The sequence below is a fragment of the Pipistrellus hanaki genome (genome assembly GCF_964339955.1).
Source record: "Pipistrellus hanaki genome assembly, chromosome: 2".
Lineage (NCBI taxonomy): Eukaryota > Metazoa > Chordata > Mammalia > Chiroptera > Vespertilionidae > Pipistrellus > Pipistrellus hanaki.
Window position 1 is genome coordinate 31,929,175 of NC_140504.1, and position 20,777 is coordinate 31,949,951.

A 20,777-nucleotide genomic window follows, 5' to 3' on the forward strand; every position below is an offset into this window, starting at 1 on the left:
TATTTTTTTTCAGGCACAATAGTTTGTGTCATACTCACTGTGTGCATATGAAAAAAGCAATGCAAATTTTGGTATCCACATATAAATGAGGGCTTGTGACATACCGAGTCACTTTGTTAAGTCCCTCCCTTAATAAGTAACACCACTGATGTCGGAACATAGTGACATCAGACACCAATGCTCTATTTCAGCCTTATTTCCACTGGACAGGAGGAGAAGGACAAGAGGAGGGAGACAAGAAAGAAGATGATAGAGGAATAGAAAGAAGAGAAGGAGAAACAAAGAAGAAGAGAAAATGTTGCTTGTTTGCTTATTAGCTGCTATTGACAATGTTTAGCAGTCATACAGTATCCTCTCAATTTCTGTGACAATCCTCTGAAATAGATATTACCTCTATTTTATAGTTGAGGAATTCCAGTCTCAAAGACGTTGCATTCCTCAACTAGCTGCACAAGTAATAGTGTTTGTCTTTCTACCACTGCACAGCCTTCATTCCCAGGCTCTTCCTTATCTCTCCATATTTTTTAAAAATGCACATTGCAAAATTCACATTAATTTTATTTGATTTCTATAAGAGCAACAGATCAGAAACTCTAAAAACAAACAGGAATCTGTCTGTGCACCGTGGCGTGTTGGTAGAATCCACACACTTTCATGGGAAACATGAAAATCCATTTCGGGACTAAAGTGAAAGTAAGGAATTAAAAGTTAATATTAAAACGGAAACAAAGCCACGTTTTGTGAAGCTCACATTCATAGCAGTACATGGGATCAAAGGATGTGATCTCACTTCATAGTAAAACAGGTCCTGCAAGCCCAGGTAACTCAGGAAGCAGAGTGGTAATTATTCACAGAAGAAAGCAGGTAGTGTACTGTTACAATACTACAGCAGAAAGTCAGAAGGTCACGGAGCTAGCAGGGTAACTGGATCAACTTGGAACTGTTTGCCCCCCTTTAAAAAGAGATAAAAAATGGGAGAGAATGAAGCAAGTCTACCTAACACATCCTTGCAAGGTAAGTGCCAAGAGCCTCGGGAATTCCTGCAGTCAGAAATGTAAGCAGTGTCCATTACAGTGTGTGGTGTGTGTGTGTGTGTGTGTGTGTGTGTGTGCGCGTGTGTGTGTGCGCGCGTCCTGGGCTGTGTGTTTTGAGGGTGGGGAGAAAACGTGGGAATTGTTTCAGAAGGAGCTGAAGAATCTGGCTATCTCTGTTCTGCTCAGAAACGTGACCGACACAGACAGACACACTTAGGAAGCACAGGGAGATGCTTATGCTTACTCCTCCCCAACGTGGTGCTGGAGAAATGGTGCTACCAACCTCTGGTTCATTATTCATTTTAGGCCTTTTCCAACAGAGATGGAGTACTGATTTTTTGTCTCTACCTGTACAGTTTTTAGTTGTAATCAAGTTTTTCCATCTCTGGTTTTTGTCAGCGAAGTGTCCTTATAATAACGTCACTATTTTTAAAAGGTGGAAACCAGGATCCCAGTCCAGAGCAAATCGGTCGGGAGAGCGGTTTGTTTTACATGCCTTACCTAATCAGATACCTTTGTCCTCTGAAGGCACTGGCTTTGTTGACATTGGCTTGACTAGGCTGCTATGGTTAGGCTTGTTGATAGAAACAAGTACAAGGTTCCTCACACGTTTCACTTTTCTGAGTGAGAAAAATCTTTTCTTAAAAAAAAAAAATAGAAAGTGGGCTGAATGCTTATTTGTTACTATTATTTTTAGTAGTCTATTCTCTTATAAATTATTTACCACATTTACAAGTAACACTTTATTCATAATTTTTTAAAAAATCTACTTACAATGCTATTTTTTAATTTTATTGTGTTCTTGTGAAGATAGCAAGAAAATTCCCAAACGACCTAGTTTTCAGAAAGTGCACATAATCAAACATGTAAAACTACATCTGTGAAATACAACACATGCAAGAATAATAATGAGATGATCATAGACATGCCAGGTTATAAAGGTAGGGAATCCAATTAATAGATTTAATGATCTTCTTCATTCTCTTTAATGATTTCTCCACTTAACCTGCTTAAGGATCTCAGAAGTTTATTTTTAGTTCTGTATGTTTCCTAAAAATGTTTTTGAAACACTGTATAAAATGCTACTTAAAGCATTTTTAATATAAAGATTGCAACAAAAAAAAAAGTCATTTAGTACATTACACTGGAAAAAACAACAACTATGAGGTAAAAGGGATTTTTAGCATAATCCTATGAAATATTTTATTTTTATGTGTTTTATGGACAAAATGTTATGCATATAGTTCTTACTTGTATCTTCCTAAATTGTGTCTGTAATACATTTCCTTTAAAAAGTATATGCTGTTCATATAATGATGATTTTGTGTGGAATATAAACGACTGGTAGGCAGCCATCTGCACAGCCTGTCCTAGAACTTTGTGGGCGTATCACCTATGTCTGCATTCAAGGGACCAAAATAAACTAAGGGATAACTGGGCCTCTCCTCTTTCCCCTTATCATCCCTTTTGTGTCAGAATCATGGGTAATATTTATTTCTTATTTTAGAGTCTTAAAATATAGTTTTCCTGTGTGTGTTTTTCTGACACTTATATGTATGTTACATTTCTGGTACCATGTCCCACTGTAAACTTTTAGAATTAATAATTGGTGTGTATATATATGTATGAATTAAATATATATATATAGCACAAAGTCTATAACAAAAGACAGTAAATAATCTGAATGCCATGACCTCAGTTAGAAAATGATATACTTAGATCCATAAATCTTGTGTAGTTTCGGAATGCATGTGAGATCAGTTCTTTCCCAGGGCATTTTCCTGTGTGCATTCTATGAAAACTTTTCAGTAGGGAATGTATTCTTTTCTGATCTTATCTGAGTCAATGTATCCTCGGTAGATCTACAGAGAGCTCAGACATATCTTTTTGGAATATTGAAATGCTTCTATCCCAGTTGTATTTATCTTGATTATTAATAGTGAACCTATTAGTCAGGTGAGAGTTAATTAGAAGCAAAGGTACTTGGGTTGTTGGTTGTAAATTATGTCTGGATGTATTTTAAATAACAAATTAAAGCACGATGGGGATTATTTGCAGCTTTATTCATACATGTGAAGGTAAGAGGTTTTGATAAGTATGTTTAATATTTTGTAAAAGAAATCAAGATTTGCCCTCACCAGTTTGGCTCAGTAGATAGAGCAGCAGCCTGAGGACTGAAAGGTCCTGGTTTCGATGCCTGTCAAGGGCACATGCTGCAGGAGGCAGCTGATCCATGATTCTCTCTCATGGTTGATATTTCTTTCTCTCCATCTCCCTTCCTCTCTGAAATCAATAAGAATATATATTAAAAAAAAAAAAAGAAATCAAGATTTATCCTGGAATCTTCATTTATGTAATGCTCTAACACTCTGTTTTCTGGGCAACACCCTTTCCCTGTAACTGAGCTTGAATTTAAAAAGTATCGAAGTGGCTGAAACCAGTTTGGCTCAATGGATAGAGCGTCGGCTTGGGGACTGAAAGGTCCCAGGTTTGATTCCGGTCAAGGACATGTACCTTGGTTGCAGGCATATCCCCAGTAGGGGGTGTGCAAGAGGCAGCTGATTGGTGACTCTCTCTCATCGATGTTTCTAACTCTCTATCTCTCTCCCTCTCTGTACAAAATCAATAAAATATATATTTAAAAAAAAGTATTGAAGTGAATAAAAAGCCATTTTGAAACATTGATTAATTTTTCCTTGACTTGATAGCATTTACCAACATATTCTGAAGTTCTCTGAAATAATACTCATTATCATCATATCTACTTATGAATAGGTGTTCTCAATAGAAATGGCTATATAAAATACTGTTTTGTACATTAAACAATTGGATGGTTTAAGTGTTTTGGCCATGAAGATAATAAATGACAGTAGATTATTATTCGATGTCCATCATGTACTTTGAATAATGGCTTTCCAAGGCCATGCATCTTATCTAGATTTCTAGATTCATTGCCTCGTCTCTAATCAGAAATTGTGGGGCTGGCCATAGATATTGTCAATGATTATTCACTTTAGGACTATTTTTCTATAGGTCTCTGTCCCGAGACATTTTCATGCCCCGAAGCTGGTGGAGTGAGCCCTGGTTAGTGGAGCCCATACGCTATCAACATTTAATATTTCCAATGGTATTGGGAACTTATTTTTTTTTCTAAAAGAAAATGAAGGTTATCTTCAGCTTACTGCAAACACATCTCAGTTATCTTTTCAAACATGAAAAGCAAGCTCACCCTTTCAGTCCTCATGAAATGTAACCCTGCAGACAATTATGTAATTATTCCATACATGAAGATTTACAATATTCTCAAGATTCACAAAATAGAATTATATAGAGTAGGATAGAATGCCAGAATTTTCTTTCTATTTTTTTTAAAAAATATAAATAAAACATATACATAATATGATCCCAAAAAAGTAGGGATAAATGCTTTTTGAGCACTGTCATTTGCTGAGAAAAGAAAGTATCATTTCCTTGCATTATACCTGCAAACTCACATGTACCATCAAGTGGCACTTGGTCCATCCCTGACAGTAGTGAAAGCCATGCCTGGGATGAGAGAGGGTGGCAATTTCCTTCTTGGCAAGCAACTCCCTGGAAAATTCCTAAGGCTATGGTTTCTCCAGAGGCTACCCCCTTGACAAGGAAGGGCCACTTACCTTTTTTCTACTTCTCTCAGAATTTGTATTAACTGGTAGGGCAGACTCTAGTCAGAATTATTAAAAAAAAGAAAAAAAAGAGTAGAATCTACCATTATCCAGCTGTGTTCCTCATTCTCTGAGCCCCTCCTACCAATGCAATCCAGTCCTCAGGAGCTTTTTGCATTTTATTTCTTCCCTCTTCCTTGGTCAAAGCATGCCCAAGGTCACTTGACTCTTTTTAAAGGATATAATATGCAAATTCATCCTTGGAATTATTTGAATTAAAGGTATCTCTGAATTCAATACTGGATCAACTTTGTGAGAGATTTCTTTGGGTAGTATCTGCCCTGGGCTACTCAATAGTCTTGTTACTTAGGCTGCCTACTATCAGCTGCTTGGATGTGTTTGAACATTTCTAATTATAGCCCTCCTTCCTACCTCAATTCTCCTTAGTTCTCTAGATCTAGGAACCACTCAAGTCTAGAAAAATTAGAACTCGGAGGAAAATATTACAGAAGAGTTGGCTACATCCCATGGAATTCAAGGCCAGCTTTAGACAGCAATCAGCAGAGAAGATAGAATTCAGTTAACACACAGAAGGAGAATTTGCTTGTCAGAGTTTGGGGGGCGGGTATGGGAATCTGTAGATTATTAAAATTCGCAAGTTAAGAGGGAGCTTAGAGGGCCTCTGGTCCAATATTTCCACTCTGTTTTTACGGTATCAAACAGAGATCCTATGAAGAAAATTGTCCTTGATTTCTCAGAAGCAGTTGCCAGGGCTCCACCCTCGCTGTCCAGAACCTATAATTTTATAGAGGAATCTGGCACATTACTTTCAGGACTCACTTACTTTCCTTTTTCAAAAGGGGATCAGGTCATAAATGCTTTCCACATTGCCATCTTTTAGTTTCTATCGTTATGGCCTGGGGAGAATTGTCCAGTATTCACTCGGACTATTGAAACCTGGTCCATGCCAGTTTGGGTTTTCTCTTGACTCCATAAAAGTCTCATTGATCTCTAAGACATTTACTTAACTTTCACAGCAACCGGGAGAAGTTGGCTTGGAAGTCCATAGGCACATGCATTGAGTGTTGCTCATGCTACAGCCTTTTGTTAGAAGTGATACTCATTTTATTTGGCTAGTAAGAGAAACAAAGGCTGGGCAGAAGGTGCCTTAGTGTCTGTGCTTCTAAATTGCACCCGGAGGGCAGCAGTACTGTACACCCAACCTGTTATACTGGTTTGGTGTGCATGCTTACTCTCTGTGGTGGAAAAATATTTCTGCATTTATTGTCCTAAACCATGCCTGTGAGTGCCTTGAAATCTTTCTAAAACTCCAAAGAGGACTAACCAGTTTGGGAGTCTCCCTTCCTAGCTATCACCATTTAACAGCATTTTCAATTAAGAGACCTGCAAAAGTTCCTCTTTCGGGAGGAAGACTTTCACTAGCTCATAGTGATAGTTGGAACATGAAGAACTCAGACATTTTGGAATTGATATTTGCATATTGAGGTAGCAGGGCATTTTGGAGTTAAAGCTCTGCTGGTGAGGTCTTATCTAAGGACAGCATCGAGCACATTTGGAGCACATAAGATTTCAGAGAATGTTAAGGCATGAAACCCAAGGTGAGTGTGACCAACAGGATAAAGGTGCAGGATAGCTTGGGGCTTTCCCCAGGTGTAAGACAGAATCCTTGGAGCAGGCAAATGAGAGTCAGAGATGAACTCTGACATGATATATAAGAAATAGTTAATGAAAACAACTGGGCTGAGGTGGTCTCTTTTTCTCTTCTTAATAGAAATAGGACTTTGACATTATTAGAAATAAAATAGCAAGCAACATATTTGAATGGAACATGAGATACATGAGGTTAGAGAAACTTGGTCCTTAGTTGAAACCTGCTGTTTAGGGAGAAGCCAGTTCTTAAACACTTTGAAATTTAGAGTTTGTTCCTATGCTTCTAAATGATCTGAAAGGCACAGTTTAATCTCCCTTTGATTTAAATGATATTTTATGGCACTGAAATTGTTTTAAAAGGGAAAACGTGTTAAGTATCAATTAAAGTCACTATAAAATCTCCTTGAAGAAAAGGTGATGTATATTTACAGGGTGACTTGATTATTTAAACATTATTATTAATAATGCTATTATTTTTTTCATATATTTAAAGGGATGGATCTGTCTTTGAATCTGCTTTCTTTTTTTTAAAGAAAAGAAACAAAGGGTACAGTAATAAGTTGATTATACATGAATAAACACCATATAATTGTTACATTGCATGCCTACTATCTAGATTTTGGAAAGAGTTTAAACAAGTTTAGCCAATGTAGTAAGACCGTAAGCCAATCTTTGTATTGCAGGTTTTTGGGGGGAGGCTTTTTAACCAACCATGTACTTAAGTTATTATTGGAAGGTTTTGCACTTACATGAAAGTGAAGGAAAAGTGAGCGACTGAGAAGATTGAAAAGAAAATGTGATTAGGATGAAAAACTTAAAAGGGCATTGAGCTCCAATTGATCCCTTGAGCTTCTAGTCTCTCTTCAGGAAAAGTAAATGTAAATAGTTTTATTTGACAGGGTTATTTTGTTGCTCTGTTGATAGATATTTAACCATCTCCACAGTTGAACACTTAGGAATGTGCATTCATAAAAGCTTTGATAATATATATTAAAATGTAATCCACCAGTCCTCTTTAAACATCTAATCATTGTATTTGCAAGTTGTGTATTGTGTACCAAATAACTGAGTGTGACTTAGAGGGTAGGTATAAATCCTACCTACTAAAATAAAATCCCAAAGAAAAATATTTTAGAAAAGTCAACTACTGAATTTCATGTCAATGATATGAACATGCAAAAGATGTGCACATACACCTGCTAAACATCAAAATCAACTTGCTGCTTGGCTTTAGACAGTTCTCATTTTGAGAACTGATTAAATTCATGTATCCTTTTTATCTCTGTGATTCTTTTATTTTCTCCAAAATGAGTTCCTGTGAAAACATGGCAGGAGAAAGAGAGAATTGAAGGGTCACCTTGCTTATTTTCCTCTTTGTTTATGGACTTTTAATGCAATCCAGACAAGTCCCATCTTCCCTTAAACTATTAATAAATCTTGCAAAATTCTGCATTGCATCCATATTTCTTGGTGACACATTTCAGAGGTGGAGAAATGTGCTCAGGTACAAAGGGGAAGTTGCTTCCACTCTTGCCAATTCTTGGTTAGGTACATTGTTGTATTGAACTTGGCTATTGTTATAAATACAATTTTTTTATAAAGAAATCTAGAAATTTACAGAGAGTTTCATAGAGGAGATATGACATAAACTGACTCTGGCAGATTTGGTAAACAGAATAATTGACCTGAATGAAGAAAGTCTTTCCTGACAAAATTAACAGTAGAGAAAAGGTCTAGAAACTGAGTCCATCCAAGTATTTACTTGCTTTATTCCCCTCTTTTATTTGAAGGAAAAAAAAAGATTTCCCAAGAATATCTACTTTGAAATAGACTACACATTAGTAAGCATAAAAGGAGATAACGTTAAAATAACAGTTAAAATTTTTATACAAAATATATGCCGGAACATTGTAAACTGATACCAAATGGATCACATATTTGCCTTCAAACTTCATAGCAGCCAAAGGAAATTCAGAAATTGATTTTAAAATTGATGGTGTTCAAATGATATAAAAATGCATCCGTTATTAAATAAGATGCATAGATTTCTCCATTAGAGGTGGTGCTAGAAATCAGCATAATTTCCCTAGCTCCCAGGAAGCAGGCCTAACTAGAAGAGGGGGGTTTTATTAGGCAACACTGGGAAAGAAAGTTTGGAAAGATAGAGAGGTAAAGAAAGTAGTAGTATTTAACGCATAGCAGAATTTTGACATGGACAGTTTTCTTTTGAACTCCATAAGTCACTGTACCATCTTACCAGACATTTATAAAACTGAGCAAGCAAACAAAAACTTTATACAGAAAAATGTTAAACATAATTTGAAAATAAAAGAAAGAAAAGTAAAGTAATAAGAGCCCTCGCAAAGGGCAGGGGGTAGGGGTGGGAGGCTCAGTTGGTTGGAGCATCATTCCATACACTAGAAGGTGGCGGGTCTGATTCCTGGTCAGGGCACATAGCCAGGTTGCAGTTCGATCCCTGGTCTGGGCCCATAAAGGAGGAAACCAACAGGTGTTTCTCCCTCACATCGATGTTTCTGTCTCTCTCTCCAATAGCAACAACAAAAAGAATAATTAATACATATAGGCAATAAAATATGTAACCCAAATATTCACACTATTACTATTTCAAAATATAAAATAGGTAATTTGAAAATTAGGCAGCTATGTATATCTTATAATCATATGGTACTGCACCAGGTTCTTCTCTCCCTTGGAGTGCTTACTGGATTTTATATAGGTGTTTTATATTCATTTTGGTTACTGAAGGGTTCAGTATAGTCACTGGCAGATTTGCCTATGGAAGGGGAAATAGGTAGGGTAGGGACAAAGAGTAAGAATAAAGAAAATCAAATTGGTATTGATGATATCCATATTGCATTATAAATGTATTTTAGATACTTCACAAACTTCAGGTGGAGTGAGGTAATGATGTTACCTTAAGTTTTTAATTCGGACAAAGGTAAAGAGGATTTTAGAAGGAAAAAAAGAAAAACTTAATCAGAAATTAGTTATATTTTTATTCTTGAGTTTGAGTTCTCATCATTTTTAGGTTTACATTTTATATTCTTTTTAGTTTATCATTGGACTTATATGGATTTCTTTCAGGCATCATCTTTTTTTCTATATTAGAAAACATAATATTATTTATATTTCTAGGAATTAATAATAACTAAGTTGTGTTCATCAAAACACTCTTCTGTGCCTGTATAATATAATTTAAAGTGACATTGTTATTTAGATAATAGAATATTTTGGAAAAGTAGTCTTCACATGAAATTTGCATTTACCCACATTGATTAGTTAGTAAATAATTTATCTTTATAATCACATAAGTAGAAAGGGGAAATAACTAGTATTTATTTGCTACTAATTTAAGGTAGAAACTTACTGGGCTTATGTGGATTTCACAACTCTCTTGGCCTTCTCTCTTCCTCCAATAATCACACCAACTGATCCCCTTCTAAGCCCTCTATGTACTGGTAGTTTCTGCTTAGCTTCCTATGCTTTGTTCCTTTCTGTCATTCAGCCATCAGATCTGATGGCTGAATGACAGAATGAGTATAGCCAAATTCATCCATCTCAGGGAGACATTCTCTAGTCTCCCAAACTAATGCAGCCAGTCTCTATTTTGATGCCTGATTTTACTTCTTTTAATATCTCACCAAGTCATTATTTGTATATCTGTTTATTGCTTATATCCCTGCAGTACAAATTTCTCTCTGAGAGGAAAGACCATAGCTGACTTGTTTATGGCTGTATTTCCAGTGCCTAGAACCATAGGCACTATATATTTTCAAGTATAATTATAATATATTCAGGGGGGAAAATTCCACATAAAATGCAATTTATTTTTATTCCAACATGAAAATTAGTTGAGCATAAAGTAGCAGTCAATTAACCTGGTAAAGACAAAACAAAATAAAACAAGATGCCGTAACTAAAAAAGTTTTAAAAACTGGTAAATACAAATGTCTTAAAAATGAAGGAGACCTTTTTCTAGAAGAATCATTGGTGTGGCATATGGCAGGGGATTGGGAACAATGCATCACCATTCACAATTAGAGAATGTGTTCCTCCTCGTTTTTCTAGTCCTGTATGGCAGTGGCTTTGGCTGTGGTTTACCTAGGTGAGCTCTCAAGGAGTTTAAATATGAAATGATGATGCTGATGGTGGTGGTGGTGATGAGAGGAAATATTTATTAAGTGTATACCATGTCCCAGGATCTGTTCTAAGTGTTCCACATATATTATTTCATTTAATATTAGCAACCACCTAAGAGGAATTTATGCTCAAGACATAAACATACAAATAATTATATGACTATATCTTCCTTATATGAAGAAAACTGTCCTTCTCTTCTACTTGAAATTTAACCTCATTCATTATCACATAGTGATCTAGAGCTGAGCTTATTTGAAAAAAAAAAAAAATATATATATATATATATATATATATATATATATATATATATATATATAAAGAAATAAATTTGAGAGATATTTGAGATTAAATTTGTGTTTGTATTAGTGGGGCAGGGGAAAGGGATTATGAAAACAAGGTTTCTGGCTCACTGGGTTACTGAGAGAATCGTATTTTTAACTGATTTAAGAAATGTGCAATGGGCAACAGTTTCTAGACAAGAAATATAAATAATATTATTTTAAACTATATAACAATGTTCAGGACTTAAGTCGCAAAAATGACACTAGACCTTGGGAGAAAGAACTAGAATAAAATAATGAAAACATTTGATATAATTAAAAATTACATCATAGATGACACTGTAGATGGGAGAGATTATACAAAGATAGATTGTAAAATCAGAAGAGGAGAAGACTGATGGCAAACTAACATCTAAAGTCTGAACAGAAATAAAAGAAACTAAGATGGGCTCACCGGGGAGAGAGAGGATATAGATGACAGAGTTTGTAGGGAAATGCATGCTGAGAATTTATAACTGACAGAGAATGCAGTAACTAGGATTCAGTGATTCAAACTGGGAATAAAGGCAAAAAAACATGAGAAAGAAACAATTTCAGAATCATCGGAATGAATGAAAGGAGAAGACGAAATCATAAAATCAAACCTTAGGAAGCCTAACATCATAGAAGTTCCATCATTGTGCCTGGGCAATGACCACAGTGGAAGAAAGAAGAGTGAACAAAGGAGGTAGTTACAATATAGCAAGACCACGAGGTCTGTATAGTTTCCAGTTTTCACAAATGAAGAAACAGTGTCAATGGTGGGAGAATAGAGATGCTAAAAAGAAAAGGAGAGTCTGATGAATATGACTTGGGTCATGTGAATGACTTTCAAGAGCATGAGGACAACTCCTTTTCAATAAGGAAGAATAAGAGTGAGTATAATGACAGATTCATTCAGTCACAGGAAAGAGTGGGTGACAGTCTACATGCCAAATGTACTGCATCTTTGCACTAAAGGGTGATTTCATCCAGCCAAGAGTTAGGGTGAGGCTGTGTGTGGGGTGTTGAATCCAGGAAAGATAAATAAAAGGATTGGCCAGAAGCAGCCTCCGTGAAGTTAGGAGATAGTATCAGTGAATATGAGAAAACCAATAGAAAAAAAATTGTAGGCTGATTATTAAGACAGCTTTCATAGATACATGAATAAATTTGTATGTGAGTGAGTATTTATGTGTCAGTGTGTGTGTGTGTGTGTGTGTGTGTGTGTGTGTGTGTGTGTGGTTGGCTTGTCTGCAGATTTAGCTAGAGACTGTTCTTCTGGAATATTTAGGCTTTTAGCATGTAGTGCCACTCAATAAGCCTATTCCAGCTAGTTATCTTCAGAACTCATGCCACTGGACTATAGCCAAATTCACCCAGATCTTTTTTTTTTAATATATTTTATTGATTTTGTACAGAGAGGAAGGGAGAGAGATAGAGAGTTAGAAACATCGATGAGAGAGAGTCAACAATCAGCTGCCTCTTGCACAACCCCTACTGGGGATATGCCCGCAACCAAGGTACATGCCCTTTACCGGAATCAAACCTGGGACCCTTCAGTCCCCAAGCCGAAGCTCTATCCATTGAGCCAAACCGGTTTCGGCCAAATTCATCCAGATCTTTAAAAAAACATGAAATATGCAGGCTTCTTGACTGCCACTAAGTTTTTATAGTGTCCCTCCTGATCTATGTTATATATATATTGCTAAGTGTCCATCTTTCCCTCCAACCCGAAACTATGACCTTGCACACTGACAGCCAGGGGGCTGATGCTCAATGCAGGAACTGGCATGATGCACACTGGCCATTTAAAAATAAATAGCACCATGGACCTGGAGCCAACAAACTAGCACTCAGCTTGCCCCAAGTGGGATACAGGCCAACCACCACCCTAGAATGACATCCTTCCAAGTCACAGCCAACACTGTCAAGACCCCATGCACAAAATGCGGCTCACAGCCCAGCCCAGAAATGGTCACTGTGGGGTGCCAAGTAATGATATCATGTAGCAACGCCTGGCTTTCTCCCCCTAGCGACTAGCCTTCTTGGAGTTTCTTCACCCCAGGAACCTGACTTGCTTTATAGTCAGGTGCAAACATTTTACACTTTAACCAAATGTTTGTTAAGCATTTTTCCTGTGCCTCATCTTATTTGATCTTCACAGAAGTCCTGGTGTAGGTAGATAGGAGACTTGGTGAATCCTATTTTCTTTTCATTAGCCAGAAAACTGAGATTTAGAAAGTTTAAAATCTTGACCCAACTGAAAAGAAGTAAGAAATGGTGGGTCTTGAAAAGACTTCAGGCTTTCTCACTGTGCAGAATATAGTCAAACACTGCTGGAGTTAAATATTTTATCCTTTGTCTCCCTGCGTAGTCTATAATAATAATCTGCTTCGTGTTGATATTTACTGCTGTGTTGCTAACAATTACCTAAAAGAGAAGTTGGGGCGCTTCACTGGGCTGGAAAAAGTTTAGTTAAATCAGAAAACTGGTCTAATTAAGCAAGTTTATAAATATAAAAGGCTAAATTGACTTGCACATGTACAACACATAAAAGCTCTAGATGGCACCAATTACATGCCTGTGTTTCGATTATTTGTCATTGTCAATCATGAATTTGGTTGACACTTCTATTACAGAGAAAGAATGAATAGTGATATTAAAATATTTCTTCTAATTAACTTCCTTTCAAAGTGCTCCAACTGTGCACCAGGACACTAGTATTAGAATAATGCACATGTATACCACATGACTATACATTGTGCATGAAACAGACCTTTGAGACTTTGGGAGTAGGATTGCACTTCAATTTGACTTTGTTTTGAAGAAAGCAAAATAAGGTTGGGATAAATATTTATTCATTCAAAAATGTCAAGACCTTTGGATAATTAGTGATTCACATTAGAGTTTGGGTGATTATGTGATTATATTTTTATTGTTACTAATGAAAAGAACAACTAATACAATTGGGCATTTTAGTAAATATCAGTAAGGAACAAAGCTAGGATTGAAATGCAGGGCAAAAAAATAAATTAGTGACTATTAATTTTTGTTACTATAAAGATGAATATTTTATTTATAAACTGTTACGTAGCTGCTGTATCTGCTTTTCTATGGATACGGTGCTTAAAAAAACTGACATAACTTCATGTATGCAAATAATATTTTCTGTTTGGGTACATAATGAATTATCTTGTCCTACCTCACATTCTTATGATATTTTCATCATACCTACATTCCTGGCACTTTTATTGAGGGTGGTAAAGCTCTCAAGGAATAGTGTGAAGTAAATGAATTCTACTAAATTCAAGACTGTTTTGACAATTAACCTTCAGTTTGAAGTTTTAGGTGACAAGCTGATATAAAGGAATATAGATTTACCACTACAAAATATACTTTAAAGAGGTTTTTAAACAATAGAGGTTTTGCTGATGCAGAGGATATTTCTTCTTCAGTGTTTCTAACTTACCAAATTACATGTAAAAGCCATAAACTCCTTTATATCACCCATAAACAAAATAAAAAAATGTTATACCACATAAGTTTAACTTAGTCAGTAATTCTGGGCTAAGCCTTAGGGTTTGAAGAGAAAATTATTCCTGTTACACATTTTAATTATACTATAAACTTTGGGAAATAGCTATTGATCAGCATCTGGCATCAGAAAGTTGTTGCTTTCATGCTTTGTAGCCAGTGAAAGTCTGCCATACAGACTAAAAATGAGGAATTTCAGAGGAATCAAAGGTTGTAGATGGACAGCAGACAGCATTTTTGTTGTTGTTGTTTAAGTTGAGAAAGTTAAAACTTAGGAACTTAAAGATCATCTCCTAGATACAATTTTATGCTGGAAAAAAAGGAACCCTCATACAAGTTAAAAAATATATGACTATATGACTTCGTTTTAAGGAAAATCTATTATTTAATGATACTATTGCTTATCTCTTAATACAAAAATAGGAGGGCCTAATTAGAAACCTTTCTAAACTTACATATTTAAGTTCTCCAAAATTTATTTAGAGTAGTGAATATTGTGATTATTTTAGAAATGATAATCTCACTTTTTTTATATCTTCGAATCAGTAAAATAGGTAAACACCTCCATTCTTTTAAAATTGAACACATCTATCATCTATGATAATAGTGATGATAAAAAAAATAGTGATGATGTTGGAAATTAAGAAGAGAATAGTTACTGGTGCCAATTCAATGCCAATAGGAATCCCCAATTTGGGGAGAAGTGAAGAAGTGCAAATTCAGCTCAACTGTGATACAGCCCAGCTGGGAAAATAGCTGGGCTGTGAGGTGGCCCTGGGGCCATATGCTCCAGAGCCCCTCTCCTGGTACACAGCAGTGCTCCTAACAGGTCTGCTTTGCCTTTGTTGATCAGTCCCAGGCTTCTCTATTCTCTATCGGATTTCTCTATTCTCTATCGGAATTCTCTGGCCTCTGCTGGTCTGCTCCTTTAGGCTCCTACAAACCATCAGTATTCAGATCCAGCCAGGGAGACACAGACCTAGGAGGAAAGGAAAAGTAGACCCTTAGAGCCAGAGGGAAGCTGACTTATATAGACAGAAGTCCCGGCCCCTGGTCTCTGATTGGTCCATCCTCATGCAAATGAGGGCCATAAATATTCACAGTATGATTATCACAAAGACACTGTCCTGATTGGTCAGAATGGAGCTGCTCTGATTAGTTGGTTAAGAAGCTGATGGGGATATAACTGCATAGCTCCAATTGGATGGGGCTTTAAGCCTTAGTCTTATTGGTTGGAAAAGGATCCAGGGATTTCTTTTTAAGGGCTGGCTGAGATGCCAGGAGTGCAGTGCAGGCAGGCAATTCAGCATAGAACAGGCAGCCCAGAACTGGCTTCTCCCTGAAATGCAGTTTGTGTGAGAGACCCCTGTGCAAAATATGAACCACCAGGAGCCCTTCTTAGTAGGTGTCTTCCACTTTTCTACCCCCTCCAGGTTCACAACATATAGAGCTTCACAATTCTCTGGTTAAACATTCTATAATCATTCCCTCTTGAGTTCCAGAATCCAATTAAACACATGGTCATTTAACTTTGATGCTGTGTTGCCTTATCTAGCCAGTTTGGAGGCCTCAATATCTTTATGACCCCAGCCATCAAAGATGCTATTTTGAGAGCATCAGCAAGGAGTCAATATTACCTTTTCTTGCCACATGACACCTACTTCCTGCTCACAGTGGGAACTAATGAATAATAATCCTCATCCATTTCTTCCCAACCCCCTTTTTCTTAACCCACAATGTAGTTATTATAAATCTACTGGCTGAAGAGTCTGGTAAGCAGTCATGTATATAAAGCCCTTAATAGTGGTTTATATTAAGATGCAGTAACTTGCAGGAATCAACTTAATTTAATTTTATGAAAAACAAAACAAAATTCAAAATATGATTTTGAATCATAATATGCATGTCTGTGGTATCTATTTATAAAGAAAAACACAACAGTCTCAAATTATGCTTTAATTTTGGGGCTGCCACCTACTTTTCTTCATAACTTTTGGATTATCCTGGATGTAATCTGGTAAAGATAAATTCAAGGCAGTTAGTTTTAGACATGGTAGGTATAAACACAGTTTTTAAACCTGGTTAAATGTTGTTTTAATATTAAACATTGAAAGAGAAGCTATTGATAGGTATAAGTTGTCTTTCATACACATTATAACTTTCTCCAAGGATATATATTGCAAATTGTATAAAATAAGGTGCCTTAGTCAGTGTAGTCCCTATGAACAAACATTAGTCATGGAAATAAGGCATTTTACAAAGGTTTATGTTTTTAAAAGGAGGTATAGGAAGGCACTGATCCTGAGAAGTTTATTCCTCACCTCATTTTATTCTCACAACAATATTTAAAGCTATTACCAGCTCTCAAGTGACCCTGTGTGCTCAAGTCATGTTGCCAGGAAGCAAATGAATGGAAAGAGGGGAATTTAACCAGAAAGGTGATATTAAATTCCTCATTATAGAATGAAAAGCTCTCCAATTCAAAAATGGAAAGGTTATTGCTCAGATTTAAACACACACACACACACACACACACACACACCCCCCACAGCTGTGCAAAGGCATGACTAGTGTGTTGGGGAATTTCAAACACGTTTATACTAAGAGCCCAATAAACCTGTTGCTGGAGTTATAACTTTGCTTTTCAGGGCTAATATAAAACATATTTCAAGCCCACTGACTACAGTTGAGATCTAAGGCTAGTTAAATTTTAAACCTAGTGGGTGAGAGTATTCTGTTTTTACTTCATCTCAGTACTGTGTTGACAAGGCATTCTAGAAGTGGAGCAGTTGGTACAGAGGGCTAAATGTGTTCTTAAAATGAATTTGATTTTGTTTGATTTTTTTTTCCAATCATGAATTTTAACAAACCAGGATCTCTATCCTTCTGGCAACTGAATTACTTGTACATCAGTCAAAAACTCACATCACCCAAGATAGATGCTTATTGCATTTACCCATACCACTAGGGCATTTATAAAATACTTAAGTAGCGAAAATATACTTTGCATTGAAATGTACTTCATTTATGTAGACTCAGTCAAAGTTATTTTTCCCAGAGCACTCACCTTCTCAATGATGCTTGTATATTCATATATATTATTCTCACACCCTTAGGAACTGTAGGAGAAAACCTCTGGAGGCCAATACTTGCCATGACATATTCACATAAAATGCTTGCAGTTATATCACACATGTTTCATCAACCTGTACATTCTAAATCACTTTGTGGTGTACCTGTTGCCATGCAAACTGCCCGTTTGGCCAGGAATTCCCCATGCTACCTTCTTATCCAGCATGGAAGACTTGGGCACATTAAGTATTAGTAGGATACACTGGAGTTAAGGGACAGTGACATTCTTTTCTCAAGTGAGAGATAATTCTTAAAGAAAACCTGGTCCTTTTCACAAAAGCAGCTCACCTAAACTGTGGTTAACATCTCTAAAATTTGCCCATGTGCTCATCTGAATCCTGGAAGCACCCTCTCCACTTCTAGGATGCCTGACTTCTTTCACATGTAACAAGATAAACTTAGCATGAGTGCCATTGCCTTGATCACTGACGTTCAGAAATAAAATCAGGAGTGAAAAAGTAGATTTTTTTTAATGATACATAAAATAATTGTTCACCATGTACAGGCATGCAAACTTTTATGTAGAAATTCAAGAGTGACATGGACGGACCACCTTGTCTCAGACCACCAGTTGACACATCCCAGATTAAGAAGTTTTGTTTTTAGGTACAATTTTTTGAGAGATAGGATAAATAGGTTTAATAAGCTTTTCAAAGGAATTCATAGTACAAATAGCATTAAGGTGCTTTCTATTTTTTTTTTCCTAATTAAATATTATAGAATTCATTTGATGTCCTAATATATCCCTGTTAGGACTTCTTAATTTTTCTCCAGAGAATCAGGAATATGGTTTATTTTCTAAAAACCAAAAAAAAAAAAAAAAAAAACAACAAAAAAAAAACCTAGGTCCTTTAATTTATGACTAGAGTAACTATAATTTACAGTTAGGAAAATTGGACTAGCAAAAAATTTTTATGCTTTTGATCAGTATTTAAAAGCAATCTCAAATTAAAGTAATGTATTGCCAGTGAGAATTACAGTGGAGTGTTATTTCCTATTTTTCATTTTGCATAGATCATTAAAACTAAATATGAAAGTGCTATACTAGTATATATTACTAATAGAGAGATGTATACTAGGATACATTAAAATAGCTCTCTAGTCCTTATATTAAAACTTTGATTTTTTTTTAAGTTTCTTGTTATTAATCTATTTTAAAAATAGATCAAAGTGAAATCCTGTGATCTTTTGGAAAAATAATATGTATAAAATATTATTACAATAATATGTATAAAATATTATTATGTATAAAATAATATGTGAGGCTTGTATAAAAAACCCAATATTTCTACTAGATATGTTTTTATTTTATATGTTATTATGCATGCTCTACATTTTACTGTAATCAGATATTAATCAACAGAACAAATAATCTTGGACTTTAGCAGAATGATACATTTTATACATAAAAATATATATTTTATTATTATATGTGCAAAGGAAGAATAGTGATTAGTGTAGGGTTCATTGAAAACAATTGTGAAGTTTGCTTTCGGTTTTACTCTTCAACTTATTAGCTGCCTTTTCTTAGTAACATGGCTAACCACCCTCTAGTCCTTTTCCCCTTCTTATGATACTTGGGCCTATAAGGATCCAACAAAATTCTTCACAGTAAATTGTTATATTTGTTATAGTGGGATTTCAAGCATAAGTGGGAGTTATATTTTTGTGTGATAGCACCTTTTATGACCTTCAAAAATAATCACATAGGCGACACTGTTGAGATTTTTAAGGTTGATGAGGTCTTATTCTACCCTCTTCCTTAATTTTTCCTAATTGGCTTAGTCATATCTAAAATTCCATATCCTGAAAAACCTATATAGCTAAAGGATCCTATTGACTGCATTAATGATTTAGTGTCTTCCTTTGTTTTATTGCATTTTAATAGCCATCATTTGTGGGATGGCCTGAAGGAGAGGTATTTTGGACTAAGGTCTTCTTATAGGGACACTAATCTCATCCTGGGGCCCTACTCTCATGCCCTCACCTAAACTTAATTGCCTCCTAAAGAACCCCACCTCCACATACTATCATAGTGATGATTCAGGCTTTAAATCAGGAGATATGAGGGGATGCAACTAACTATTCAGCCCAGAACACGTGCCAGGCCAACAAATGACTTAGACTCTTACCTGACAGGCCCATTTTTATTTATTTTGCATCTACATAGATACTCCTTTCTCCATTATGTATCTTCTACATACTTTGTGTCTTGGTAATTGAATATAAAATAGCTTTACTTATGAAGTTGATCAATTTACTCTTAGAGTTAAATTATAGTGAGGCCTCCTTTCACAAATTGGCATGTGAGATAGAGATTTCCTGTCTCTGCCAGTATTAGGAACCCAGAAAAAGCTCCCCTCCCCCACACACAAACACCCCCAAATGCAACAACAGAAGTAAATATAACTTTTAATACAACCATTTCGCTCCAGGACTATTTATTACCTTTCAACTTTGTGTTTTAGGGTTCATTTTATCATAAATGCATTTTTCTGTAGGTCAAAGAACCATAAATATTAATGTTTGAAGCTATCATAAGTATTTAGAGATATGTAATGTAGAATATACATTCGAATTGTTGTGTAGAATTGCATGGAGGAACTATAATAGTAAGACCAATATATAGCAGCTGCAAGGCAAGAGATTTTAGCTGAATGTAAGGACTTTTAAAAATGGTGTGATTTTTTTTTTTTCCTCAAAAGAAAAAAAAATTAGTATTATACAATAGTGAATTCCGTATAAACAGATTTAGTCAAATTACCCGTAGTTAGGGATAATATGAAAGAGACTTACGGAGTTATAGATGACTTAGAGGCCTGATGCACGGAATCCATGCAAGAGTAGGTATTTCTTCCCCCAGCTGCCGGCACTGCCTTCCCCCTGGCACCCGGGACCCGGGCTTCCCTCGCAGCCCCAGCTTTGTCCAGAAGGTCATCCAGAAGGATGTCCAGAAGGATGTGTGGTCTGATTATCAGATTACACTTTTATTATTATAGATGGTATTTAAGTCATTTCTAAACCTAGAGTGTTCTATTCAAATGACAGCTTTTATGTATGCATTTGCCATAAAACGAACTTAAAAAAGAATACAGAATGACCCCTCAAATTTGGTCACTCAGCATCTGATTTTAAAACATCTTTGCAGTTAACTCTGGATATATAAAGTGGTAACTAGGTAGGCACAATTTCATAAGATCTTCAAAAATAAACAAATTTCATAAGGTACTTTGAGGAAAAACTGTTTAAATGATGAAATAACACTTGAACTGAACACATAGTGAATTACTGATTGGCAA

The 20,777-nt window shown here is 35.8% G+C and overlaps 1 protein-coding gene across 4 annotated transcripts in view; it reads left to right on the forward strand.

Annotated features, from left to right (window-relative positions):
• Positions 1 to 20,777, forward strand: part of NAALADL2 (N-acetylated alpha-linked acidic dipeptidase like 2) — a 1,087,185-nt gene that overhangs the window by 342,602 nt on the left and 723,806 nt on the right. Inside the window, exon 1 of one of the 4 annotated variants that reach the window (XM_084874167.1) lies at positions 720 to 1,014. The exons of the other annotated variants lie outside the window; for them this stretch is intronic. Coding sequence (XP_084730293.1) covers positions 972 to 1,014 — 43 coding nt within the window. The 5' untranslated portion in view covers positions 720 to 971. Of the gene's footprint in view, positions 1 to 719; positions 1,015 to 20,777 lie in introns of those variants that run through there. 4 annotated transcript variants of the gene reach the window in all.